Raw genomic sequence first — 26,919 nt, 5'->3', positions numbered from 1 at the left:
AGGGTGCTATGGTCTGTAACAGATCCTACCTGAGCTTTGTTTGTTTTCTGTACTCATGTAAGTTGAAGTTGAGAGGGAAATGCGTCCTGATTCTCCTTCAGTCTAGGGAACTTTGGCCACACGTGGATTAGAAAATGGATCTAAATTTATAACTAGTTTAGTAACCAAATCTCACCTCAAGTCCCATCTATTGCTCTTTCAGCTTTGTCATGGTAAAGTATGTGGGCATAATGGTGGTGAAGGCACTGTGCCATCTAATCACATTTGAAATGAAACAAAAGTTGATAATGAAATAATTTTTGTCCTGATTTTGCAATACCGCCTGGGAAAAAGAGATCCTAAAGGAGTCATAGGAACATAGCAGTGAACAGGACTTGACAAAATTGTTGTGGTCCATGTGACCAATCCCAAAGTAATTAAATAGAAGTATTTGATTTATTACAATATTATATTAGAAAATATAGCTGATGATCTGCACCATCAACATCTGCAACAGAGAATGCGATCAGTATCTAATGAAGCTAAATTTTTATGGATGATTTTGGATGAGGAAGCAATATTGGCCAGTACATTGAAGTAATAGGAAACATCAAAACTCGCAAAGGGGAAACAGGAACAATTCAGTGGGGGGAGAGCAGAAATGGAGGGTTGGAGAGACACAGAGGATTAGAGGCTTAGATCTTGCGCAGTTATTTCTGTAGCATCTGGTGTTCTTTCTGTGACTTCTTGACTAGAAAGGTGGAGGTGGTCACTCAGTATGGATGTAGCTGCATGCTTTCTGCTGCATTCAATTCTTAGTTCCTGAATTCCACTACAACTTGCATTTAGATAGCATCCTTCATGCAGGTAGCGTCTCAGATGCCTTAAAATCCTAAATTCCTATGTTGCTAATCTGAACTTTCCTATCATTTTATGGGGTTAGTTCAAAAATCAAACATCACAAACTTTTGCACTCTGGTCTTTTAGAAACAAAAGTAATCAATCTCTTGAACAAATGCAAGTGTAGAACAAATGACATTGCTCACTGTTTATTATTTTACAGCTTTGAATGTACCACTTACTTGATCTAACAACTGCAACTTCCTAGGGGTCACCTCTCTGGGGGCCAATACACGCTGCTTGTTACTGATCTAAACTGATAGCATGGCTGACAGGATATCCGCAATTCCAACATTTTTATGACGACAATTTAAATGGCAATTTCAAAATATTTTGAGGTTTATTCAGGGCACCAATTGAAGTACTTTCCCTCTGTTTAGTTCCTACTCCTGATCATTCCTGCTGGAAGTAAACTTGGGTTGATATTGAAAGAGGACAGAGTAAAACTCAGTTGTGTTACTAATCATAGTCTAAGACAACAACAAAATGTAATCCTTGCATTTGATATAACACCTATAATGGTAATAGCATCTCATAATGCTTTATAAAGTTTTCTGTAAAGTCTAGTAACTATGTATTTGTAATGGAACGCGGCTGGCAATTTTGCACAGCAGTGTCTCACAATTTTAGCAAATGACCAGTTTTATCTGGAGGATTGTTGGTTATGACACTGGGAGCAATTTCCTTCTCTTTAATACTGGACAGACACCCAATGCTGCTGAAACCCTCATCTATGCTTTTGTCACCTCCTGCCTTGATTTCTCCATTCCTCGCCAGCTCCACCATTCATGAAGTCCAATTGATTCAGAACTCCACCATGCATGTCCTCACTTGTACCAAACTCATCACTCCAGTCCTTACGCTACATTGGCTCCCTCTCGCAGAACGGATCAATTTCAAGATCCTCACGATAACCTACATCCTTAACTCCTGCCCTAGCACCTCCCTCTCCACCTTACTTACACCCCAACCCCCTTGAACAGTGCTATATAAGTGCAACTTTTGGTTGTTAAAAAAAAGTTGTGGGATCTTTAATGTCCACCTGAACAGGTAGACAGAACCTCAGTATAACATCTCATTCGAAAGATGGAACTCTGACAATGCTGCCTTCCCTTCAAATGTGGCTTAGTTACAGTTCTCCATCAGTAACTGGTTGCAAGTGGGAAAAAAAGGTTGTACTAGTGGAAATCTGAGACCTATTGAAATTTAATTCTAAAATGCTATTTGTATCAGTATTTTGAGTTGGTGAATGATCTTTGTACAAAGACAACATGATGAAAAGTTGACCAATGTTTCCACACTAACAGTCAAACATAGCAGCATGGCAGAAGTTCATCAAAATTAATTTTTTTTTGTTTTCCTTTCTTCATTTGTAGGTTTACCAATGTTGCACAGCACCCCAGTCCCAAGAGTGTACAGGAAACTTGAGGTTTCTGATCTTCCCAATAGGAAGTCCCCACTACTTTCCCACCTCTAATTTCACAATTTACACTGCATTTAGGGTATTGCATCAGTCCAATCATTGTGCATGATATATTTAATATTGATGTTTTAACCATTACAATGCTACTATTGCATGTTACAGCATAATTTCAAACAAGAATTTCAACTAATTGTATGCAACTACTGTTAAAATTATGCTAATGAAGCTTATTAAGAGATGCTGATGAAAGACTTCTGCCTCAGTCATCAATTAAGTTTTGATCCTATATACCGATCCAAATGGTTTGTATAGAACATTTGGAAGTGTTATTAAAATCAGTGTATCACACAGCCTACACCATCATTAAAATGCCAGATTAATCAGTGCATTTCCATCTAGTTACAGTCCTTACAAGCAAAAAATGCTTTGTTAATATTTTACAATCAATGTGATTGTGCCAAAGGAAACCTTTCTAATTACTTGTGCAGTTTAGATATGCTGATTAAAATGATGGTGCAGTGTTTTGAAGAGGCAGCATGCAACAGCATGGTGGTTTGATACAAGACGATTTAAAGATTTCTCAAAGCGCTTGTTACCCTAACTGTACAATTATGCAGTGGGGCTGGTGCCGAGCAGAAAGACACTTCCTGACAGAGGGAGGACCCGCAGGAGAAAGATTACCCACACTTTCTCTCAGCTGTAACTAATGCAGCCTGGTGAGTGAGGAGAAAATGGGTAAAATAAAAGAAACAACTAATGACTGCAAAACAAATTTAAATTGTATTTGAAATGTCAATATACTTCTTTACAGGAACGAATCTTGCATCAAGCTTTTTATTATACTGATCAGATTTGTAATGGAATTTCTTAAGAAAATAGAAGACATAAGGATCACACCATTCTTAGATGGAAAATAGCAATGACTTCTATGAGTGGAACTGAAGGCACTGAGCATATGCGTGAAGCAAACCAGCTTCCAGATTTGGTGTTACTCAGTAGTAGTCACACCTCACAGTCATTTGATGGACCAATATTATCCAGTCAGGACGCACATTTTACTTCTGACATAGTAGATCTGGCAGATATGGAAGCCATGGAAACTGATTGTGTACAACATGGTTACAGTGATGAGGTACAAGTAGTAATTCAGTCTATACCCAAGAGAGATGATCCAGATGGCTCCAGGTCAGGACATAATTTAGATGATCCTTGCATTGAGTCCCAGGACTCTGGTGAGGCTTGCCTGGAAGATGAAATGATGGATGATGAACAAGAATCATGCCCTTCCTCGCAGCATTCTCCAACTCCACACCCTTCACATCTTCATTCGCACCACGTTCACCTCTTGTCCTCGTTCTTGGGAGAAAATGGAGACGCTACTATTGTACCATTAACTACAGTGGGCAACTGGGCCCAGGAACACTGTCTACTCCATCAACTCAGAGTGATACCGGTAAGATCATTTCTTGCAATATCCAAAGGTTGCTAGTGCTTCACGCGTTTGTTTTAGAGCTGAGTGCTCAGTCTGTTTTTTGTAGTACTTAATACTTAATACCATGAAACCACTAAAACACATAGTTAATGGTTATGATGTCTAATCTGTTCAGATTTACATACTGAAATCGGGCACCCAGGTACAGAAATTGAGGGCCAGAGGCATTGATAACAGCAGCCAGGGCAAAAAGGGGGAAATGTGGAGACACGGGTAACAACCATGGGTACTGGGTGTGGAAATAGTTTGCGGGCTGGATGCTATCCGCAGGCCACTAGTTGGACCACCTTGGCCTAAATGTAGATACAGTAATAAATATCGGTGTAGGACAGACCATGCCAGGAAGCATGGAATTTCAGCGAGGAATTTCAAGGTTGTAATAGGGAGTGTTTACAATGTGTTTACAGAATGAGCTGAAGTCCCAAGGTGGGAGGTGAACCCACTCCTATGTTTTCTGATCTATTGTCAATGTAACTATCAACTGAGTCAAAATGAAGATGTCGATTATCCTAATAACCAGAGATATTAATGTGTGCAGAAACCAATATTTGTAGTTGATCATTCGTTTTGAGGCATGCTCAACTGAGTTTAACTTGATTTCACATTTTGTAGAGGAGCAGTCCTGGCGCTGAATGACTTGTTGACAAATTGGATTAGTCTGCCCCCCCTAAGAGAATCAAGGTGTGAGATTATAACTAGCACAAGAGGAGGACAGATTGTCAGCAGAGGAAAAGTGTGTACTGTAATACCACCTAGTCTGCCAACAGCTTTCAATAATCAAATAACCCCTCACATTTAAACAAGCGATATTTAATCGGCGAGGTCAGTTGATGTCTAACTCTGAAAAATTGTAAACACTCCCTATTCCCAGATCAGATTACAGCCTTGAAATTCCTCCCTGGTTGTAAGTGTTTGAGCCTGATGTGCAGATTTTGGTCTGTGTTTGGTAGTTTTTCGAGCTGCAGTGGCACTCAGCAATGATATTCCTGCAGGCGTGGGTTAGTACTGGAAGGTGGCAGAGTGGTCATTGCACCAGATTTATTGAAGAATTAAGTTGAAATAAATCCATTAAAATATATTTTTGTCTAGTATTTTATAGTAAATTACTTTTCAAAGGCAGCTCAGAAAACTGTTGAGCAATGTATTCAAGATTTTATTGTACAACATAGTTTTTTTAAAACACAAACAAGCTGATTTTTGGGGGGTTGAAATGGTTTTGTGTTAACACGGAATTGTGAAAATCATATTTTTCCCTAATGTAAGCACAATAATAAGTGTCAGTGTGGGACAAACCAACCTGCAAAGAACAATTGCATAGAAACAACAGTATGTAGCAGTGAATTGCAGGCCTGTTCATTACATTCATTACAACTGGAGGCCTGTTCCAGCATCTGCAGTCAGCTCTGCAGCATGTACAATATTTTAGTCGAGTAGGGTCGAGTATTACTGCACCACTGAGAGGCAAAAATAGGTATTGCAATCCCTTAAAGGACTTGAGTTTTTCTCTGGAAGAAAAATCAAAATGGAGTCCAGTATTCCCAAGGCCAGGGTGGCATACATTATATTTAATCAGTGAGGGAGATGGTGAATGACATGATATGCAGGACAAAGCAGTAACTACACACTGAAGTTACACAAATAGTACACAGACCGTTGCTGTTAATACAAGGACTTAGATAGCACTGCAGATCATTTAGTAAAGTTCTGCCTTGTCGTGCCCTTTTAAAAAAAAGTCCTTTTGGTTATCAAACTAAAGTTGGTATGAACAGCCACTTAATTATTTTCCAATCTTTTTGTTGTTTCATTTTTGAGTTGATGTTTTGTTTCATTTTTGAGCAAGTCATTTAAGCCCTGAGGAATGGAATACATTTTTGTGGCCTTGCTGGAAAATGACTATGAATATACGTGTTATCTGCAGGGAGCGCACTGCCAGGTTCCCCAGCAGAAATCTGAATGCGAGTCACAGGGGCTGCTTGTCACTCAAACCTGTTTGATAAGTTGGGCAGGTCATCTTAGATAGAGATCACAAGCAACAAATGTAAACAAATCTGGCATCAAGTGGAATATTTGGGCACGGGGATGTCCCCTTTTTCCACTTGATCTGATTTGATTAATTATACGGGTAACACTGAAGAGGAACACGTTCACACACTAAATAGCTTGTGCTTCGTTTGACTAAGACATGATGTCGATCAGCCCACAAGTGGAAAAAGTAGGAGATGTAAAACACATTGTTACAAGACAGTCGCACTGTAAACTTGGGGGCCAAGTTGTGAAATCCAATGCTGTTCAACAGTCCACAAATAACCACAATTAATGAATTACCCAGTACATTATCCAGTACATTACCCAGTACAAGATCTTCGTCCAAATGTATAAACTGAGAAAATGCATAAATGTTCAATAATTCGATACTGTATATACACAGTAATCTTACACGAATGTAAACCTCTCTCCCAACACTGTTTGATTCATTTAGTAAAGATATTGTTCCTCATGGTTCTGTGCCTCTATGCTCATTGGCACTTCCATCCATCTGGAATCTTGTGGTGTAAACAGGCCCAGTTTGTCATCTCTTGCAACCATTTGATAATTTAATGCTGAATTGACTATGATTCAAATTGGAATTAGCTGTTTTTGTAAGATGTAGTTTGATATGTAACCAGTCACACTGAAAGCTTCATTGACTTATTTGAACATATCAGATGTTAAATGCTCAGATTATTGCTACCACCACATAGTGAATTTTGACTTGCTGAAACTACATTGTAGATAATACAAAGCTGTTTTTGAAAGTAGGCAAGATGTGGATTACTTATATATTCATGTAGGAAATTAATAATTTGTTCTCACTTCAGCTTGGCCAGTGGTGATCAAAACTGTCATCTGTCAGTCAATATGGCCTAATTTGGTGAACAGGAGCCTAAGTAAAGCAAGTCTAAACTCCCTAGACTTCAACTCACAGTAAAAGGACCCGGCTAACCAAGCTCACCTAAAAATTATCGAGTTACGCTTCCTTCTCAAGCAAATGTGTGAGACATTGTCACTCCTGATAACTATGGCACCCTTTCTTGGATAGACTGCGCGTAGAATGAAAGGAGTCTGGAAGCGGTTTCCTCCCCATCCTCAATCCACAGATGCTGCATGGCACTAGCAGTCTACAGAAGGCCGTCAAATAACAAAACCGTCCAACTCCAATCATAGTGTACTTGATAATGAGAAGTAAGCCCAGCGTTAAATTATCAAATAACCTTGCTAAATTGCAAATGTGTTAAATGATATTCTCCTGCAATTTATTTCAGGTGATTAAAGGACCACTCATTTCTTCCAATGTTGGGATCAGTAAATACATTTTCACTGAGTCTTCTGCTGACAAACCCGCTGCATCTGTACAACTGCCATGTTCACCAACTCATGCCAAAGGTAGATTCTGAAAGAAATTTCTGTATCATTTAAATCAGGCTTGATAAAATTCTCAAAAAACACAAGTGGAAATTACAGAGAGGAAATCATCAGGGATAATCTGCTATATCGTTCTTCCTCCCAGGCTGTGAACAACAACATAAAGAAAGGTAGAACATAAAACACTGATGCTTTGGCAGGATCCGTTGAGTGTCCTAATCTCTTGGGATACTATAACTAATTTAAAAACTTTTTTGTATGCTATTTCCCACAAATGCTCACCAAGGTATATTTGATTAACATAATAGAAAATGATGTTGAGGCTTTTCTTTGCTATGCAAATGTAATTTGTTGTTGTTTCTCCAAGTCGACAAGTAGCTGCTTCGACCAGCATAACTGGCAGATGTCTGAGTTTACCTCTCCAGCTCCTCTTTTCAACCAGAAAGAGTGAATTTTATTTAAAAAGATGCTCCATTCTATTTACTGACAAACACAACAAGGATGATAATTGTTTGCTTGTATGAATGTAATCCAAAGTTTTTAATTTCTGTCCATTAATACGCTCCTGTGAACATATCAAGGCACACTGGCTGACAGATCACAGTTTTGACCGCTGCTGGCTAAGCTGAATGAGAAAAAACATTAATTGCATGAATATATAAGTAATCCACACAATACCTTGTCTGTGTATCCTAATAAAATATTAAACATTTCAATCCATTTAGCTGAAGTATACAGCGTAGCAGCAGATGGCTCTGTTGTTGATTGAGATGAGAATGACAAAATGTTTAATATTTTACACTTTGTATACCAACATATGGACAGACTAATAAAGCTAATAAATAATAATAATAAAGTTACAGACTATAGCTCTCTACACTGTTCCGTACTCCCAGATCAGCACTGGTTACAGAGTAAATTTCCTTCTATACAATTCCAACAACGTTCACCTCTACTGCAATTGTGCAATCTACCAGTTCCATTGAGTGAGATAACACATTTAAAGATTAATAAAGGCATTAAATAATGTTTGTGCTATAAACATCACATGCACCATAACTCAGAATCATTTCAAACAGGACCCTTGCATGCAACAGCCCAACAGCCTTTCATTTCTTCAGTCTTAACCTGAATTGAACCCAGGTGAATTGAATAGTTTTTGTTTTAGAAATTTTGAAAAGATCCTGCTCCTCACCTTCAAAGCCATTCATGGATTTGCTTCCCCCTACCTCTGTGACCTCCTAATCCGCTCCCTCCGCTCAGCGGGCTCCGGCCTGCTTCACGTACTCCACCTTGCTCGCTCCACCATTGGCGGGCACTCTGCCCCCACCATCTGGAACGCCATCGCGCAGTCCCCTCCGCCTTGCCCCCTTCCTTGCCTTCTTCAAGACCCATCTCAAGACCCTCTTCTTCGACCATGCTTTCGATCACCCTGCTTCCCCCCACCCTCCACAGTCCCTAATCCCGACCCCCAGCTCGGGTCCGAAACACTGACTGTCCAGCACCTTGGGACATCCTCCCAACATGAAAGCCACTAAACAAATGTAATTTTGTTGTTGTTGTTAAGCTTCATAGCACATTCTAAATGTTGGGATTAATTTGGCAACTCCTCTGCAAGGTCTCCATCATTAACTGTACTCAGGGGAAATCCAATAGTGTGGACAAATTGGCATGGAGTATGTGTGAAACAGTAAAATCAGTTGACCCACTCTCGATTGATTGTCAATGCATGTGTGTAAATTGCTTTCCGCTGTTTCTCTGTTAATACAACATGAAGATTTTCTTGGAAGACCTCTTTAATCTTGCCATAGCTCGCCCATTTCATAGAAATAAGGGCAGAAGATATCAAGGATATTAATTTACCATCTGTTGGATTGAAAAGCATAAATATTATCTGTGGATAAGGTAACAGTTTCTTAACCAGTCTTCAATAGGAGCATAAATATTGTATACCTAACAAATATTTGTTTTGTTATAAAATAGATAATAATCTTTGCATTTGAATTAGCACCTTATCACATCTTTGAGACTTCTCAAAGAAGTTCACACAATATATCGTAAAGTGAATTGACTATTTATTCATATGATAATAGTATTGGGAAGCATTTTTAATAGATACAGTTGAGTTATCAGAACATCATCAGGAGCAGAGATGAGCATAGGAAAATAATACCAGGGTATCCTGGTACAGAGTAGTCAAGTGATGTGATAAACATGGGAGTAAAGGTGAAGCCGTTTGTCAACTGAAAGCCAAGATGAAATTATTCTCATTGTGATGACTGCCAACAATGTTTAGCTCTTCTAGTATGGAATACACTGTTATTTTCAATCATAATATTTAGTTCGGAAGAGTAAATACAAATGATCACCAACAATTTAGACACATTTGCTGAGTTACTAATGCTGATTTTGTTCTCTGCATTTAGATTCAGACTGCTGTGCTGGAGTGAACAGTGTATACAAGAACAGTATGGAGCTACCTGAGCAATCAGTGAGTATTGCTGTTAATGCTTGCACTTTCTTTATCTTCTCACTCAACTGAGTAACTCACAGAGAATTTACACTGCCAATGCCAGATTGCTGCTTTTATGTGTCAGGCAGGGATGGGCAAAATCAGTTGGAATACATTTAAAAAGCACATACTCACTGTCCTAATGGCCTAATAAGTAATGGCAATTGGCACTGGGTCAACCTTTATTTACACATGTTTTCTACTGAATCTTGGCTCAACTTGGCTCAGTGGTAGCGCTCTTTCTTCTGAGTCAGATGTTTGTGGATTCAAATCCCAGGACTTGAACTCACAGTCTAAGATAACACTCCATGTCATCCCAGCTTTCGGATAAGACATTAAACCAAGGTCCTGTCTGCCTCTTCAGGTAGACGTTGAAGATTCCCATAATGCTATTCGATAAAAGAAGTTTCTCTCTCCCGTGACCTGGCCAACAATCCCCCAAATAAAATTGTTTATTTATTTCATGGTTGTTTGTAGGATATTGCTGTGCACAGTTGTGTTGACGCGTTTGCCTACAAATAAAGAGACACTCAATTTCACAGTAAATTCTGTGAAGCACTTTGAGACATCCTTCAGACGTGATGAAGTACTATACCAAATGCAAGGATTATTGTAATCACTGCCAAGGGAGTGAATCAGGGAGATTAAACAGCATAAGTGTTATTCCTGGAGATACTCCACTTGCGTTATAGCAATTGGTAAGTTACAGCATTAATAATCACTGTCTGCTCATTTTAGGCAGAAATCAAACAGGCTGTAGCAAGCATTGCAATTGAACCTAAAGAGGACAGTCAAATATCTGACACCCTGACAGATGAAGTCAACAGGCAGATCTGCTCACCGCATCATCCTATGGAACGGGGATCTCCTCTCAGAGACAACTCTAGCCCTATGGTAACCTCTGTAGCTGCATGAGTACAATACAATTTTACATATATATAGCTCCTTTCAAGTTGGCAGGATGTCCCAAAGTGCTTAACAACACTGGCACCCGAGTTGGGAATGTGCAAGGGAACCAAAAACGGGGTTGAAGAGATAGGTCTTGAGACAGAACCTGAACAAGGTGAGGGAGAGAGTGGAACTTTACAATCACTGAACTAACTGCATGCAGAGCTCAAGAGGGTGTCTTGCTATCTGGACTCTGTTTAATTAGCAAAGTTACATTGCGAAGAATTCATTTTATGTTTGCTTACAGTTTATTCTTACATGTATATTTTTGTTTGATTTGAATGAAGTTGAAGAGCCGGCTATTTCCTTAAGAATTATATAAAGCAAGGAACAAGAAAGGATTATTCGGTCCATAAAGCCTTTCATATGTACAAATTGCCCCATGATGGACTGTCGCCAACTCTCTTGAGCTCTGCATACAGTTCATCTAACAAGCTGTTCATGAACCAACATAAAATAGTAATATTAAGGATGTTACCCTGACAAACAAGTTGAAATTTTAATGCAGATGTTATTGATATTGATGTACTTTTCCATTCAATTCATTTTACAGCAGTCCGTAAGACCTTTAACGGCTGTTCTTCAACCTTTCCATCCCCCTGGATATGACCTCCCTATTTCAAGTCATAATTTATGCCAGGTGAGTCAGCATGCAAATGCTTTATGGTTCGAGACTGTTTGTATTGAAGTGGAAGTTACTGCTAGTGCCCCAGCTTAGATCATCTTATTCAGCATAGAGTGTGGATCATGTCTGGGATCTTTCTTGTCTAAATACCCTAGTCCCTTATTGATAAGTGGCCTTACAAACTAAGCCTTTATGGAAGCTTTTCTCTCTGTCAGTTCAGTCCTCTTTTGCTAACGTTTTAATTTGCTACATAGGTTTTATACCAGCTGAAAGGTAGCACTCAGATGTTAGTGATAAACAGCACAAACCCAGGGCAACTGAAAGCCGTCCATGTTCTTCCTCAAAGTCAGCTGCCAGACAACAAAAGTCAGTGTATCCAGTTTAATCCACCGGTCACCTCTGTGGAAAACCCAGCAATACAACCAACTGAAGGTACTGACATACTAAGTAGCAAAATGTTGGGAATTGGAGTGCAGAACGAGTGCATGATCTTCATGGATAATACAAATAGCCTTTCATGTTGGGATAATCACACTTGTGAACAAGAATGCTTACTGTACAACCTTCTGCTGAAGAAACCAGAATTTAGCATTGAGTTTATACTGAGCTTCCAGGAAAAGCACAATGGAGACCAGCTTGATTCAGAAACAAACCACTTTAACCAGAAGCTGCAGCATTTTCAACTCGCAATGCTGCAATGTGTACTAGGTACGAATCAATTCCAGCTCCTAAATGGCCCCTCAAAAGATCTTGGTTCATTGGATGGACCATTATAATGTTGTTGATCAACTAATCTATAATCACCTAAGTTTGGATGTCTGTATAGTTTGCGTGCACAGAATTTCAAATATCATTTGCTGGCTTTTCAGCAATCCTCATGCAAAAAATGCAGTAAGCAGGAAATATATCAGGCTTCCTGCCCCAATCTGCTCTACTGCTGGAAACATCCCTTCCAGCGATATAAAGAGCCCATTAACCAAGTGATATTCTTCCCTGACTTCAATTGAGCAATTCCCATATCTGACCTACTAATCTATCCCAGTATTCTGTTACTTTCCAAGGATGATATTTTCATCATCCCCAAAACACCAGGACCTCAGTGTTCCACAGAGCCCTTAGTCATCTCTATTTGCAATTATCTTGATAACCTTTTGTCCTGTTTATAATCAGATAGTTATTTACCTTTAATTTTGTGTGTTAATCCACAAGGTATGAACTGGATTTGCCGAGAGTCTGTTGTGTATATATATCCACTGCACTGGCAAGAGAGAAAATAAATAAATTCCAAGTCTTGCTTGAGGCTTCTTAATCTTATACTCTAAATCACATAACATGCTTACAACTACAGCATCACAGCTGTGAATTACTTTAAAGACCTTTCAGGCTTAGTACCAATTAAAACAAATACTTTTTATGAGTCTCTTCATAACAAAGATTCCTAAATCCCAAAACCATATTCTTTACTCTTATACAATGGTCTTTCGAAGGGAAGATGGCCAAAATATGCCCAGTTTTACAAGTGTAGCCTTACCACTAAGTTTATCAGGTTAAATTGATTGTTTTGACTAATAACGAAATATCCTTGCAATGGATACCATCTCTGATCAGGCCTACAACAGCTTCACTTTGACTGGGATGCTTGAGTGAATAGATAATCAATGTAAGACATATGCTGCACTTTTCCAGCTTTTATTAATGGATACTTCTTCTTTCATATTACCTGGTGTTCCAATGTACATTACCTGTGCTGTAAAATAACTTAGATTTACACTAAATATATTTTTGTTTTAAAGGGAAGACTGAGAGAGATGAGATGTTTCACAATTTTGAGGTCCTTAGACTGCATTTATATGAACACAAATATATAACTCAACAGTTGAGTTATACCCCAGAGCTTCATTTTAACAACTTTTTATTACTTTTTTATTCCAGTCTCTGGGTTCCTGGGAAAGCCACTGCCGATGTCCATGCCACAAAGCTCTGGCCTTAGTGTACAGCAGGTAAGTCTGCCTGGAGTAATGCTGGAGTCCTTTTTGTTTTTAAGAAAGTTATTTTCAGTTGCTTTGGCACTTTGGTTTTGGGACGTCCTCTCGACGTGAAGGGTGATATACAAATGTAATTTTGTTGTTGTTGGAAGATGAGAGAGAGAGACACAGTGTGATTTTTTTGCTCAAAAGTTCAGTATTAGCTGTTTTGTGGAAAATAATCTTTATCTTCCCCCACCCATCCAATAAAATGTCATCAAAGGTACGCAGGAAGTGTTTGGGAGCTTGAGAAGAAGAGAGAAAAGTACTGAGGAGCAATACATAACACTATTGATAAAATAGAGAAAAACAAGAAAAGGTACAAGAGAGAGAGAAGAGAGAGAGGTTTGAGGTTAAATTCATTTTGTCTAACATGTCTGATCAATAACTTCTTTCTAATGGTAATACCACTACTAAGTGAGCATCCATTCAATACACTCACTGGTATTTTTCCAATTATTTGGCCTTCCCTTGCTGTTAATAGACAGGATAGGTTGGGTCTGATTTTGTGTGGTAAGCCATATATAAGCCATGTAAGATAACCTAGAAATACTCATTTATTATCCTATTTTCTGGGTGTTTTTCTCGCAAGCTACTATATAAACTTGCCAATAATTATTACAAGTGAAATATTCAGAAAGTTCAACATGGGAGCATGACAAGCGAATGTAAAGCAGAATTTGCAGTAAAATGTAGTGTGGATTAGATTAGATTGGAATATTCAAATGTAGCTATTGTAATGGCTGAAACAATTGAACTGTATTTGCAGGATTTCCTATTCAATGAGCTGTGTATGGAATAATTTTAAAAAATCAATGATTTTTTTCTGGTCTGCTATTGGAATAACAATATAACAACAAATTCCTCATCAAAATATGCTCTGAAATTAGCAGTTCCAGCACATGCAAACAAGAAAAAAAATCTGAGGTAATCTCATTATAGAGCTGAGGTTTTGCAATTAAATAATAATAATTAATAATGATTTGAATAGTAATAATTATTATTTAATTGCAAAATATCAGTTCTGTACCGATACCAATTCCTTGTGATGTGCAAAGAATTTGCGGCAGAAAAAATGAATTTTACATTGAGAAACACTTTCCCTTGTGGAGAACCTTCAGTAACACGATCACTTTCAAGAGAAATGTTATTCCAATCGCGGATTACGTACAGATAAGCTGTAAAGCCTTGTATTAATTATTTTGTCTTTACGTTTTTCTCCCCTCCTCTCCTGAAAATGCTGCCTCCTGCTGAGATTTGATTCCATGGGCTTTGGCTGTGGTTCTGATCACTTGGTTGTTCAAGTATAAGGCCGGACCGCAAATCTCTGTAGATTGTGTGATGATCAGGCAAACTACCTGTCCTCATCCCAGTCCTTGTCCTTATCACCACACCAGCTGAGATCAGATGCTTCAGTCCTTGCCTACCAAGTTCTTGATTTGCTCAAAACCATTGTTTGCTCACAATTCACAAAAATTAGATTAAAGGACCTGCATCCCTGAAATGCATACAAGTGACAAAAAAGAATATGACAGTCATAGACTTATAATATTCCTAGCTCATAATATTACCATGGAGTAAACCATGGTATCTTTAAAGTAGCTAACACAGATATGGAATAGATACCCAGAACTGCCATGTAAAAGTATTGAAAGGTTGATGAGCCTAGTTATTAACATCTGTCGGAAAGAAAATTCCACTGCTGTTACTGTAATGTAATTTAGAGTGTTCCTGCTGTTTTGAGTGAGTTCAATAATTTCTCACTCTGTTTCCCAGGAATTGTGTCTGTTGATATGAAGTCAGCAACTGGGAATAGATTAGACCTGGGGAAGTGCCAGCACTAGTGAGGCATCCTGAACTCACTGAGAGAATTGAAGAATCTGCTCCCAGGGATATCAAACTGCCATGAGAGTACAAGTGCTTAGAATTGTAAGCAGGCCTTCCATTAGATGAAATTAATGATTCACATCATTTGGACTCAATTGCAACCGACAGCTTGCATAGCAAATCAGCTGGGAAACAGTGAATTGTAAGATGGTGTATTTCCTGGCTCTATTGATGATTTTCTTGCTTAGAGATGCTGACAAAAAGACTTGGCCATTTTGAAATCTCTTGAAGCTGGTTGTTGGATTATAAGTAGTACAGATTCTAGATTTTAGGAGACTTTTGGTTAACTATTCAGGTAGATGTTTAAACATCCTATTGCACTATTCCAAAGGAGAAGGGAGTTTCTTTTCCTGGCCAACAACTATCCAGATGAATTTATACCTTATGGCTGTTTGTAGGACTGTGCTTGTGTAAAAGGCTGCCACGGTTATCTTCCAAAAACAATTGTTACAATTGATCCTTGTTGCTGTGAAGCGTTTTTATCTTTTCAATGTGATATGGGGTTATAAAAATGCAAGTTCTGTCTTGGTTTCATTGATCGATTCCTTGAACTGAATGATAATTATATATTTCTTAAAATAAATTCCATAGGGACAGACTGGTGGTACTCCAACAATAAAGATGGCTCAGCCTTTCTCTCAGCATTGTGCCTCTCCAATTCCCTTCCCATCCATCAGGCATAACCTCACAAACCTACCACCTGGCTCTTCAATGGCCCCAGCTCCAAGCAATGGTAGTTTGGGGTATACAATGGTGCCTACAGAATATCTAACCCAGGTATGGAATAGAGGCCTTGAGCCTAGGCCTGAGCTATAAGGTTATTGCAATGTTGATTGAACCTAGTTGTTAATGACAAACATAAATTAAATCATAACAGAGAATAAGCTTGGTAACCGTGGTAACCATTAAACTATACCTGCTGTATCGAGTTCAAAATCAGGCTTTGCAGAGTTTAGTTTAAAAGTTATAAACAGATTGCAGTTAAGCTTTAGCACATGATTGAATAAATTGGATGAATTCGTAAACAATTTTAAAATATGACAAATAATTTATTTCAAATAGAATTCTTAATGTATTCTGTTGAAATAACGAGAGAGAGGACCAGCATGGGTTAATGCCAATACTAGACAGTCCACCTAGAGATCATTCAAAAGTTCAATGATTCAAAAGTTATTTTTCATTAATAACAGAATTAGACCCCTGCATTCACCCCTTGTTTACATATAAAATATACAGTCATTACACTTTATAGACTATCTTGTGAAGTTTTGAGACATCTTCCTGACATGAAAGGTACAATATCAAATACGACGATTAAAAGCAAGGATTAATGCTAAGGTTTAAACTAAAAGCTGAAAAATACAAATACTGCTTCAGTGTTCTAAAGCTCTTCATATATTTCTATATTTTTTTCTCGGGCCCGCAAGTACCACGTACCATAAAGTGTAGGATTCAAAAAGGATGCTGAGAGGGAGATCAGGGATAACTTGCCTTCCAGTTTCTCCCTGCTTTCCAATTGAAAATTACTGTGTTTCACCCACAAAATACACAATCAACCCACTTTACAGTATATTCAGTGAAGCGCTTTGAGATGTCTCGACGTGATAAGGCCCTATATTAAATGCAAGGATTATTATTATAAAGTGCCTACTCCTCATCAAAGCTTCATACAACTATATGGGTGCCCTGAACAGAAACCATGGATTGTCCTTGAATTCCCGATCCATAAGTCAATAACGAGAATTTTGTTGAAGTATTCTGACACAGCATTATTTTGTGCCTTTGCCTTTGCTTCAGTCTCATAGCAAGCCCGGTAGTTAATATCAATCTGAATTTAAATACTAAATATTAGTATTTAAAATATTTCACTTGGCCTAGTGAATTATGTTTTGCTGTATTTGAAATGATCTATTCTGTTTTTGAACAGCTGCAACCAGCACCTTGTGCTCCTGTTGCTGATAATGGAAGTCTTGCCTCTGAGCCCAACATCCATGTATCTTCCAATATTGCACTAGCAAGGTAAGTGAGCAACTGCATTTAATTAATTTGCCCATGTTGTGAGACTATATATGGCAATTTTACACGCACTATGTTAGCTCATTAAGAGTAATTGTTTTGAAGGTTCTATTACAGCAACATGAATCACCTTACAATGTAAACTTGTTCTGTGAGATGTATGTGAACAGGACTGAACAAGTCCAGTAGATATTACACTCAGAAGACAAGGGGATTTGCCATTTTACTGAGTTATCTGATCCCAGCTCGGATAGGAGCTCAATTGACATCACGCCCTGGGTTAGGGAAGAAAAAAATAAGTGAGGGTTCATATGAATGTCGATTGAGAACAGAAAAGGCTTGATTCTTTACATCTGTTCACTTAACAAAAGTATTCCCTTACTAAGCGTTCATTCAATTGGGTTAAAATATAAACCGTGAACACTAGAAATTTGAAATACTGGAAATCCACAGTAGGTCCACAACCCCTGAAAGAGATGTAACATTTGAGGTATGATCTATTATTATAACTGGTACTAATTGACTTGACCTGTCCCTCCCTAATACCTAGTATTGTTAGATTGAGGCTACAAACCGATTCACCGGGGGCTTTTGATTCATTTTATGTAACAATTTTTGAAGCTTCCAGTTAAATAATTTATTGCTCAGAGAATTTCTAACCTTTATAAATTACCAGAGTTACTGTAAGATTTGATTTGTTCCCACCACAGACTCCCAATAATTACAACAGACTCTAGGTCTAAAAAGCCTTGTAACTGCACCAAGTCCCAGTGCCTCAAACTGTAAGTATGTGTGTTGGAAGCAAAAAGCATTCAGCAACAATAGCAAGCATTTGTATAAGCGTTCTCCACATAGAATAATGTCTCAGAACACTTAACAATCTTGTGGTTGGATACAGCGATACTATAGGCACAGTCAAGAGAGGAATATTTTAAGGCAGAATTTAAAGATAGAGTGAAGAGTAGTTAGAGGGGTAGAAGGAGTGAGGTTCTAGAGATTGGGGGTAGTAGTTGAAGGCTTGGCCGCCAATGTTGGAACAGAAGGGATAGGGAACACAGAGCAGGCCTGAGTTAACCAATCGGAGAGGGCTAGCAGACAAGTAGAGTAAAAGATCACAGAGATGGGGAAGTGCTGAGGCCTGAAGAGAGGACTTTGAAATCGGTCCATTAAGTGACAGGGAACCAGTGGAACCAGCAAAGACTGGGGTGATGGACATGCAGAGTTTGGTATGGGTGAGAATGCCGCCCGTGAGTACCATGACAGAGGTTTGGATTATTTGTACCTTGTGGATGGTGGAACTAAACTGGTGCGTGGAATGCATTTGAAAAGTCTAGGTAACATCCATAGCCATTATACACCAAACACATTATCAAATGTTAATACAACCAATGTATGTTAATTCACTAATATACAGAAACTGACTGCATGTTTCAACAAAAATAACCAGGCATCCTTCAGCTCTTCATTTTCAAACCAGCAACTGGGCAGCAAGAAAACATTGATTACGTGAAATATTTGAACATTTATACTGTAAAGTGGGTTGAAGAGTACTGCTTGAGAATTACTTCAAGTGAGACACAGCAAAAATCTTATCCCTCTTCTGGAGAAGTCTGAGAATGTGTTAGAGCACTTCTACTTTGTGGGTTGTAGCTCTAATCACAATGGTGGGAAACTGAGTGTCATAATAGTTAGAAGAATCTTTTTAATTTTGTTTTATTCTAGTGAATAAAGGTAGTGTAGTAGCTTAATGATAACGGCAGTGCAGCACTAAACAATACAGATTGGTTGAGTTAGCTTATCTCTGTAGAGGGCCACATTTGGCCTCAGTGCCATTGAGTTAAGGAGAGGAAAATGAGCTAGGATTCCTGCCCCAATTGCTATCCAGAGATCCATACTGGAAGGTATATATGTGTGTGTCCACTTCAAGCAAGGAGAAGATTGAACATGAATCTGTGTTGAAATAGCTTGTCAGCACTCATTGTCAAGCTCACTCATGAAAAATGCCACGTGGACAATTGACATTATTGGGCCAATAGCCTTGTAAAGAGTTAATGGCTTCAAGCGTGGAGAATAATTGGCAAGATTTTTAAAAATTATCACTGAGATAGAGCTTGAAGATTGCTTCACTTTCATGGTGCTTTTGGGTGCATTTGTAGGAAGCAAGGCTTTTAAGAACAAGTGGAGTCCCTTGAGAATAAGAAGGATTAAAAAAGGAGAAACAGTACTGCATAATCTGTTAATTACTTTGCCACAATGACTTTCGATACAGAAAGTGTTAATATTTTCAATCCAGCAACTGGGCAGGAAGAAAACATTGATTAAGTGAAATATTTGAACATTGATAAACACCAGAATTACACATGATGCATCCATGTTTAAATAACTGGGTGTAGAATAATAAGAGGTGATGCATCTGACAGTTTTCACAGCCTATGAGGTACAGGGTTTGTCAAGCGCAGTAGAAAATCGTGACGTTTAAAGCATATCAACATTAACAAGGCTAATTAAAATTAGCATCTTAATGATGCTAAGAATTAAAGCCTATAGTCTACAGTGCACCAAATATCGGAGTTATTTTAGAATGGACGCAATTGAAGTACATCTAATGGAAGTGAAGGTTATAAATTCAGGCTGAGGCAGGTTGTGAAGAAAAGTTCACATCCATGAAATATTGATTGAAATTTTTTGAGCGATGCAGCATAGTTTTTGGCTGTGGTGATATCCTCTACATTTCTGCTGGACTTTCACAAAGCATTTTGTGTGGGTTCTTCACAGGAAACTTATAGCAACAGCAAATCCTCATGGGATGAAGGTAGAATTTTAATTGACTGGATAATCGACACTGGTAAACAGCATTTGTGATGATTGAAGTTGGTAAAGAAAGAAGGAGCTTGCATTTTATGGCTTCTTGTAGCAATGTTTCAAACCACATTACAGCTAGTTGTGACATTTTGAAGACAGTGTGGCAGCAAAGTCTCACAAACAGCATGGAGTGAATGACCAATGACTCTAGATCATTGTAAGCGAGGATATCAGAAGAGACTCTTATATTTTCAAATAGTGTTTTGTGATCTTTGACATGCACTTGAACAGGCAGATGAGACCTCAATTTAGCATGTTACTTAAAGACAGCACTTCAAGATTAGTTTGATGAAGAGGGGGCTTCAGCACATCTGCCTCATCTTTCCAGGATACCCCGCCTCCCATCACAGCATCAAGCTGTTTTTTTTAAAAAACAAGTCCAGTGTCCTGGCCTGAACTACCTTGTTCCAGTTGTTAATTACCTTCTGGGGAAAGAAAAGCTTCCTGTTATCTATCCAACCATATAGCACTCCCTCAATTCTGCAACAGAGTGTCAGCTCAGATTTAATTTTGTGACCTCTTGTTACTGGCTTGCTAGCAATTACAAATCTATTATTATTTATGTTATCATAACCCTTCATAATATGGAAGACATATATGAGATCACTCCTTAACCTCCAACTGTGATCTAACTAATGTCTTGTACAAAGTCTTGTATATGTTCAACATTATCTCATTCCTTACTTATTCCATCATTCTAGACGTAAAACCAGCAATTCTTTTTTTATGGCCATATTTCTGGAGGTTAGATTAGAAAAGGGCTCCCCACACAGTAATTTACCAAGTGCAGCTGAATGGAGTCCATCTGCTGCCCCATGGAGTGGTTGTCTCCCAGCATCAATTTGCATACAATGCGGTAACCAGTTATAGAGTGGAATTGTGAGAAACAAATCTTTCGGATATGGAGAATGCTCTACACTTTTGGGAGACCTGTCGGCTGAAATTTAACCTATAAGATTAATTTATCTTCAAACGTCAAGTCATGAAGATTTGTGAAAAATTATTCAAATTTAAATTTGGTAGCAGTTCTTTTTAAGAATTTTACACAGTAAATTTTAAATGACAAAAATGGCCTCACAGGTCAACATTGAGTGGCATTTCGGTTCACTGTGGAGGTGAAGAAAAATCCTGTGGTTTCTATAAATTAATCTACAATTTAAAATCTAGCAAACTGACATCCCTTGGTTTAAAAGACAAAAGTTGTTGATAAATTTATCATCATAGAATCAACGAATAATAAAATGTAATATAACAAAATATAATAAAATGTAATAAAATTGCAGTTTAAACTGAATTTTGTTTATCACTGTGGCCTGTCTATCTATCAGTCGTGCTGTGTGCAATTGTCTGCCGAGTTTCGCCTACAAAATATACAGTCAATTCACTATAACAGTATATTCTGTGAAGGGCGTTGAGATGTCTCAACAATGTAATAAGCTGCTATATCAATTGCAAGGAATATTATTATTGCTATCATTTTGCTTCCATCTCTGTGTTACAGGTACTGTGATTGCTTTGCCAATGGAGAATTCTGCAGTAACTGTAATTGCACCAACTGCTTCAACAACTTTGAGCATGAAGCGGAGAGGTTCAAAGCTATTAAGGTAACCCTGTGCAGGCTTTTCATTTTGGCAGCTTCAACATTTGGGCAACCCAGAAACATATTGGGGTTTGTGTGGCAGGCTCTTACTTTAGGACGACAGGATATAGAAGTTGAACAAACATAAACTGAATCAAAATGGTAGTATGACACAAAGCAGTAGGTGGTGGATTTTATTGTTGCCCATAAGGTGAGTTGCTGATCTCGTCTGTACCACTGTAGAGAAGATTTGGGCACTAAGAGGGACTGTTCATGGTACCAATCATGCTTGTGAAGCTCCCACATCTTTAATAATAATAATAATAATCCAATCAGAATTAGACTGAAAACAATGCAAATATATAAAATCCTTCCATTTGATATAACGCTTTTCACGTCTTCTAGACGTCCCAAAGCGCTTCACAGAATATACTGTAAAGTGAATTGACTGTATATTTGTGGGCGAACGCGGCAGCCAATTGCGCACAGCAATGTCCCACATGGATTGAAAATGACCAATTTATTATTCTTTTGTTTTTTTGGAGGGATTATTATTAGGCGTGTGAAGTAAGGAAACTTGCCCAAGGTTTCGCCCTGCCTGGAATTGAACTCAGGTCTCTCGCTTGCAAAGCGAGTGCTTTAACCACTGAACTACAGGACTCCAGCTAATCATACAGTGAAACGTTGCAGCCGTGGCCCCAGGTCTGGCACTCGAGCTCTGCATGTTGATATCCCATTATATTTCCACATTGCAGTGCCATTTTAACAGATTACCTAGATTACAACTCGGAATCTCTTCATTAGATTACTGACATACTGTGATTTGTTTGTGATCCTCTTACGGACAGAAACGATATAAATAAGCCATTCTAACAACAAATTACATTTGTATAGTATCTTTCACTAAGCATATCACACAGACTGATGCACTAAACAATATTGTTTAAATGCTTTAATCACCCACAAAACATACAGTCAATTCACTTTACAGTTTATTCTGTGAAGTGCTTTGAGACATCTCAAAGACATGATAAGGCGCTATATCAAATGCAAGAATTATTATTATATCCAGATTTCGTCAAATTCGTAAATGCAGCCTTAAGTTCTTGCAGAATACCTATTGAAATACCAACTTCAAGTTTAAGACTGAATTCAATAATTTGCCAAAATCTGGGCATTCTAAATTGCTACATAATTAGAATAAATCTAGACCCAGGTAGAATTTCTTGTCACTCAGAATGACAAGTCATTAGAGGGATGGTCTAAGTCTGAACTCATGAGACATTACGTCTAATGTCATTTTCTGAAGATAAATTTATCCCATGGAGGTTTGCTTTCGGTTTATAAAAAAATGAGTGGACCATTTGACCTGTTGATCCAATTCTGTTTTTTTTTAAGTCATGGTAGATTGCATGTTACTCATGTGATATTAAATGAAATAAAGCAAAGAATAACAAAAAGTGTGACTTTTAACATGTGATGTGTTCCTGCCTCTTTAGGCGTGTCTGGATAGAAACCCAGAAGCCTTCAGGCCGAAGATAGGAAAAGGAATGCTAGGAGAAATCAAACTTCGACACAACAAGGGCTGCAACTGCAAGCGTTCAGGATGTCTGAAGAATTATTGTGAATGCTACGAGGTCATTATCATCATAGCTTGTCGCTCCAAAACCCCAGCCAATTATCTCAAAGAGTTCCTCGGGAGTACAGGATGTTGACAGGGAGCACTGCATCAGGCAGCGTTTGCCTAAGCTCTCCACATTCACAACTGAGCTCGATTCTCAGCTTACACTTGGTCATATTGTCACCACCCTAGTTTTCGCTCGATTTAGGGTACACCAGCATTTTTGTTCGAGGTCAGTGCCTAGAGAGAGTTGTTCTAAAGGAACCAGGTTCTCCAAGATCATCGGTGTTCCCCAATATTTTGGGGTAATAATCCACCACTGTTAAGCACTCTGAGACGCAACCCTGCGTGGATGGCACTAAATAAGTATAAGTTGTAAGGAATTCACGGAGGCAAAGCTCTTTCTGTGCTTTAACCTCTTGGATAGTGAAATGTGTCCTTGCAGTGGGTGTCTAGGATCATATACCTGTTTTTGTCTTCTTTTTACTGAAGGCAACCCGCCTCACTGATGGTGGTACAATCCCGGTGAGGCAGAAGAGCAACAGTGTGGGAGTTGGTTTCAGAGTCCCTGTGATGCTCCTACACGATCGATTAAGCTCAGTATCAATTTTGTGTGCATGACCGTACTGGGGTAGAGTTCTCTGCAGTTGAGTAACAGCGAGACTGGTTGCTCTTGAGTATTTTGGGGTCAGCTCTCTTTTTTGTGTTGGCCACTTTCTGGAGTACGCAGTTCCTGGAGTTCACGTTCTTTTTAGCTTCCTGATGTGTTCTTTGAATGTCAGAGTTCAGTCTAACGTGATCCCAAGATACACCGAAGATCCATCGTGCTCAAGTATGCACCATTCCATGTTATCTGGAGTTTGTGCTTGATCTGACAGTGTTTCAGGTGGAAAGCGCACACTTGTGCCTTTCTAGGGTTGGCATTCAGGGAAACTCAACCATTTTACACTTCTACTTCCCACTAGAGAGAAACTCACAGTATGAAAGAGCTATCACGTTCAACTTCTAGCTGTTTTTCTTGTATATTGTAGCTACAGTTAGTAATGTTTCAACAAATACAATCATGTAATGTTGCCCAGATCTCTGCTCGTGGAGAAGGAGGACATTGCAATTCAATTACATAAGTACACTCTTTCAACAAGCTTTATGACGCCCACAGTTTAACAGCTTAAAGGCCACTGTTTTCACAAAAATGTTTTTAACAAGCCTTTTTTTACTTGGGCTAAAATATATTGCCCATTCCTTTTTTCAATGGATATGGGGTAAATTGAATTTCATCATATTTGATGTAATTATCATACCTTTCCAGAAATAACTTGAAATAATTACAAAACACATTTTTCATGAGCACAATGCCGTTTTGATGGTAAATCTGCATTAAGTCAAAATAGATGAAAAGTTTTTTTGCTTTTGACTCAACAGATTTAAATTACAAATTCATTTTCCATATTTAATTGCCAACATTTTGTGGGCATTAAAACAACCATGTAATTATGTGCTGTGTTTTCCTGATTGAGCAGTGATTTGAGGGGTATAATTGATCTCATTGACCGTTGTCTTTCCAACAGGCAAAAATAATGTGCTCTTCTATCTGCAAGTGCATTGGGTGCAGGAATTATGAGGAAAGTCCTGAGAGGAGAACCTTGATGAGCATTCCTGACCCCGGTGATGTGGGCCTCTGCCAGCCCTGGACTAAATTCTATCCTGACATTTTCAGCTATAGAAAGCAAGTCAAAGTGAAACAGGAAAGGTAACAATTAATTTACAGAGAAGATTATCTTCTTTGATATTGGGATTCCCGAGTAAGTGTTCCCTGGCCCCTCCACCATCGCGGCCGTACTTTCAGCCACTTTGCCCTGAAGGTCTGAAATTCTCTGCATCAATCCCTCCTTGATCTGAAGACTTTCCTCTTTGACTGTGCCTACAGTCATCCCCAATTCAGTGTCACGCTCTGCCACTGTTAAGTGCTCTTAGACTCTTTCCATGTGGAAACACTATATAAATGCAGATTGTTGTTGAGACTTACACATTTATGGCATTTATCAAGTTAAATTCATAATACAAGATTATACACAACGGATTAGAATAACAAAGGCTTTCAATCAAACTGTTTCCTAAATGAGTCCACCATCTGAGCCTCTTAGCACGCTTCTTTGTAACCCATTCCAGTTGTTAATTCTCCTTTCATAGAATCATAGAATTATACAGCATGGAAGGAGGCCATTTGGCCCATCGTGTCTGTCCTGGCTCTTTGAAGAGAGCTAACCAAATCAATACAACTCTTCCGCTCTCTCCCCATAGAACTGCAAACTTGTCCTCCCCAAATAATTATCTAGTATCTATTAATTATCTATTATCTATTCTTTGTGTAAAGAAATGGTGTCTACAAATTGCTCTGCACAACCCTGAATGTGTGCTATCTTGTCCTGCTGCCTTGGCATATCTGAAAACCATATTCTAGATTTACTCTCTCAATGCTATTTAGCATCACATATGGTTCTATAATACCACACCCCCCCTTTAGAGACATTTTTTTGAGGATGAAGAGTCCAAGCTTACCTTGTCATCTCTCATAGCTCAGCCCTCTAGCACTGTAAATTGGTATACATCAGCCAGGGAAGCAATTGATATACTACAGTGGCTCTGAGCTTACAGTGGAAATATTTACCCTTGCTGTACATCCAGGACATGTGTACATGTCAAGTGAGAGCACAATCAAGCTCACTTATGCCGCTCTCCACAGTGAAATCAGCTACCATTATGGTGGTGTACCAGTGGCTGTATTTCCCCTGCGGAACCATACTCCAGCACTCGCCAGCCAGGAGAGAGAGAGAGAATTTGAAGAAAAGTAAAATTCCATTACAGATCACATCACTGTTAAACGCTTAAAAGAAACGTCACTTTAGAGTCAGGATAATGTGACAAAGCAGTTAGAAAGGCAAACCAAATCCTGGGATAGACATAGTAACATCAATACACTGCGAGTCTCCAGAGTTTAAGCCAAGCTCCACTAAGCATTGGCCAGATCACAGTTGGAGAGGCCATTTAGTTCAGGTCACACCACTAAAACTCTGCATGCACACCCTTGGTGAGGACTCTGACATGTTAAAATATTATATCTTACCCTTCTGTTCCTAAATTCCTAAGTATGGTGATCAGCACATTCAAGTAATGCATTCAAAAGAAAGCATAAAAAGGCTCATTTCCTCGTTTTTGTCTTTTTTTTACTGTTGACAGGCATCCCTTTACCTTTGTTACCTGTGACGTGATAGACGCAACATGTGGCTGTCTCCTGGCCCAGGCAGAAGAGGCTGAAAAAGCCCATCATTCCCTCTCAGTTGCGGAGCACATGATTCTAGAGGAATTTGGTCGATGCTTAGCACAAATCCTTCATAAATCCTAGCATGGAAATCAAAAGGATTGCAGTGTCTGTAGCTCTTCGATTTTTCTCTTAAACAGCACTTTCCAGCATTTAAAGGGAATGCTTAAGTTCAAACGTCAGTAGATTATAATGTTTGAGAGCTATTGATTGTTGGATGTTGAAATTAGCTACTTTTAGTCTGATGCATTTGACACTCATATTTCCTAAGAACATGGCTATCTGTGAGCTAATTTTCTTCTGAATCTCCCAGGGGCAGTGAATGTCAAA

At 38.6% G+C, this 26,919-nt stretch overlaps 1 protein-coding gene across 1 annotated transcript; it reads left to right on the top strand.

The window, feature by feature from the left end:
* Window positions 1-3,383: 3,383 nt before the first annotated feature.
* LOC103175079 (tesmin-like) lies at window positions 3,384-26,682 on the top strand. Its single transcript, XM_007887842.2, has 12 exons — window positions 3,384-3,755; window positions 9,623-9,687; window positions 10,447-10,602; window positions 11,536-11,989; window positions 13,214-13,281; window positions 15,784-15,969; window positions 17,120-17,211; window positions 17,919-17,990; window positions 21,572-21,674; window positions 23,149-23,286; window positions 24,839-25,020; window positions 26,508-26,682. The coding sequence occupies exons 1-12, from the start codon at window positions 3,581-3,583 to the stop codon at window positions 26,671-26,673; spliced, it is 1,857 nt and encodes a 618-aa protein (XP_007886033.2). The 5' UTR covers window positions 3,384-3,580; the 3' UTR covers window positions 26,674-26,682.
* Window positions 26,683-26,919: the final 237 nt, after the last annotated feature.

This window comes from Callorhinchus milii, unplaced genomic scaffold, assembly GCF_018977255.1.
Source record: "Callorhinchus milii isolate IMCB2004 unplaced genomic scaffold, IMCB_Cmil_1.0 Scaffold17, whole genome shotgun sequence".
Taxonomy (NCBI): Eukaryota; Metazoa; Chordata; class Chondrichthyes; order Chimaeriformes; family Callorhinchidae; genus Callorhinchus; species Callorhinchus milii.
This window is presented reverse-complemented; position numbering and strand designations above follow the sequence as displayed.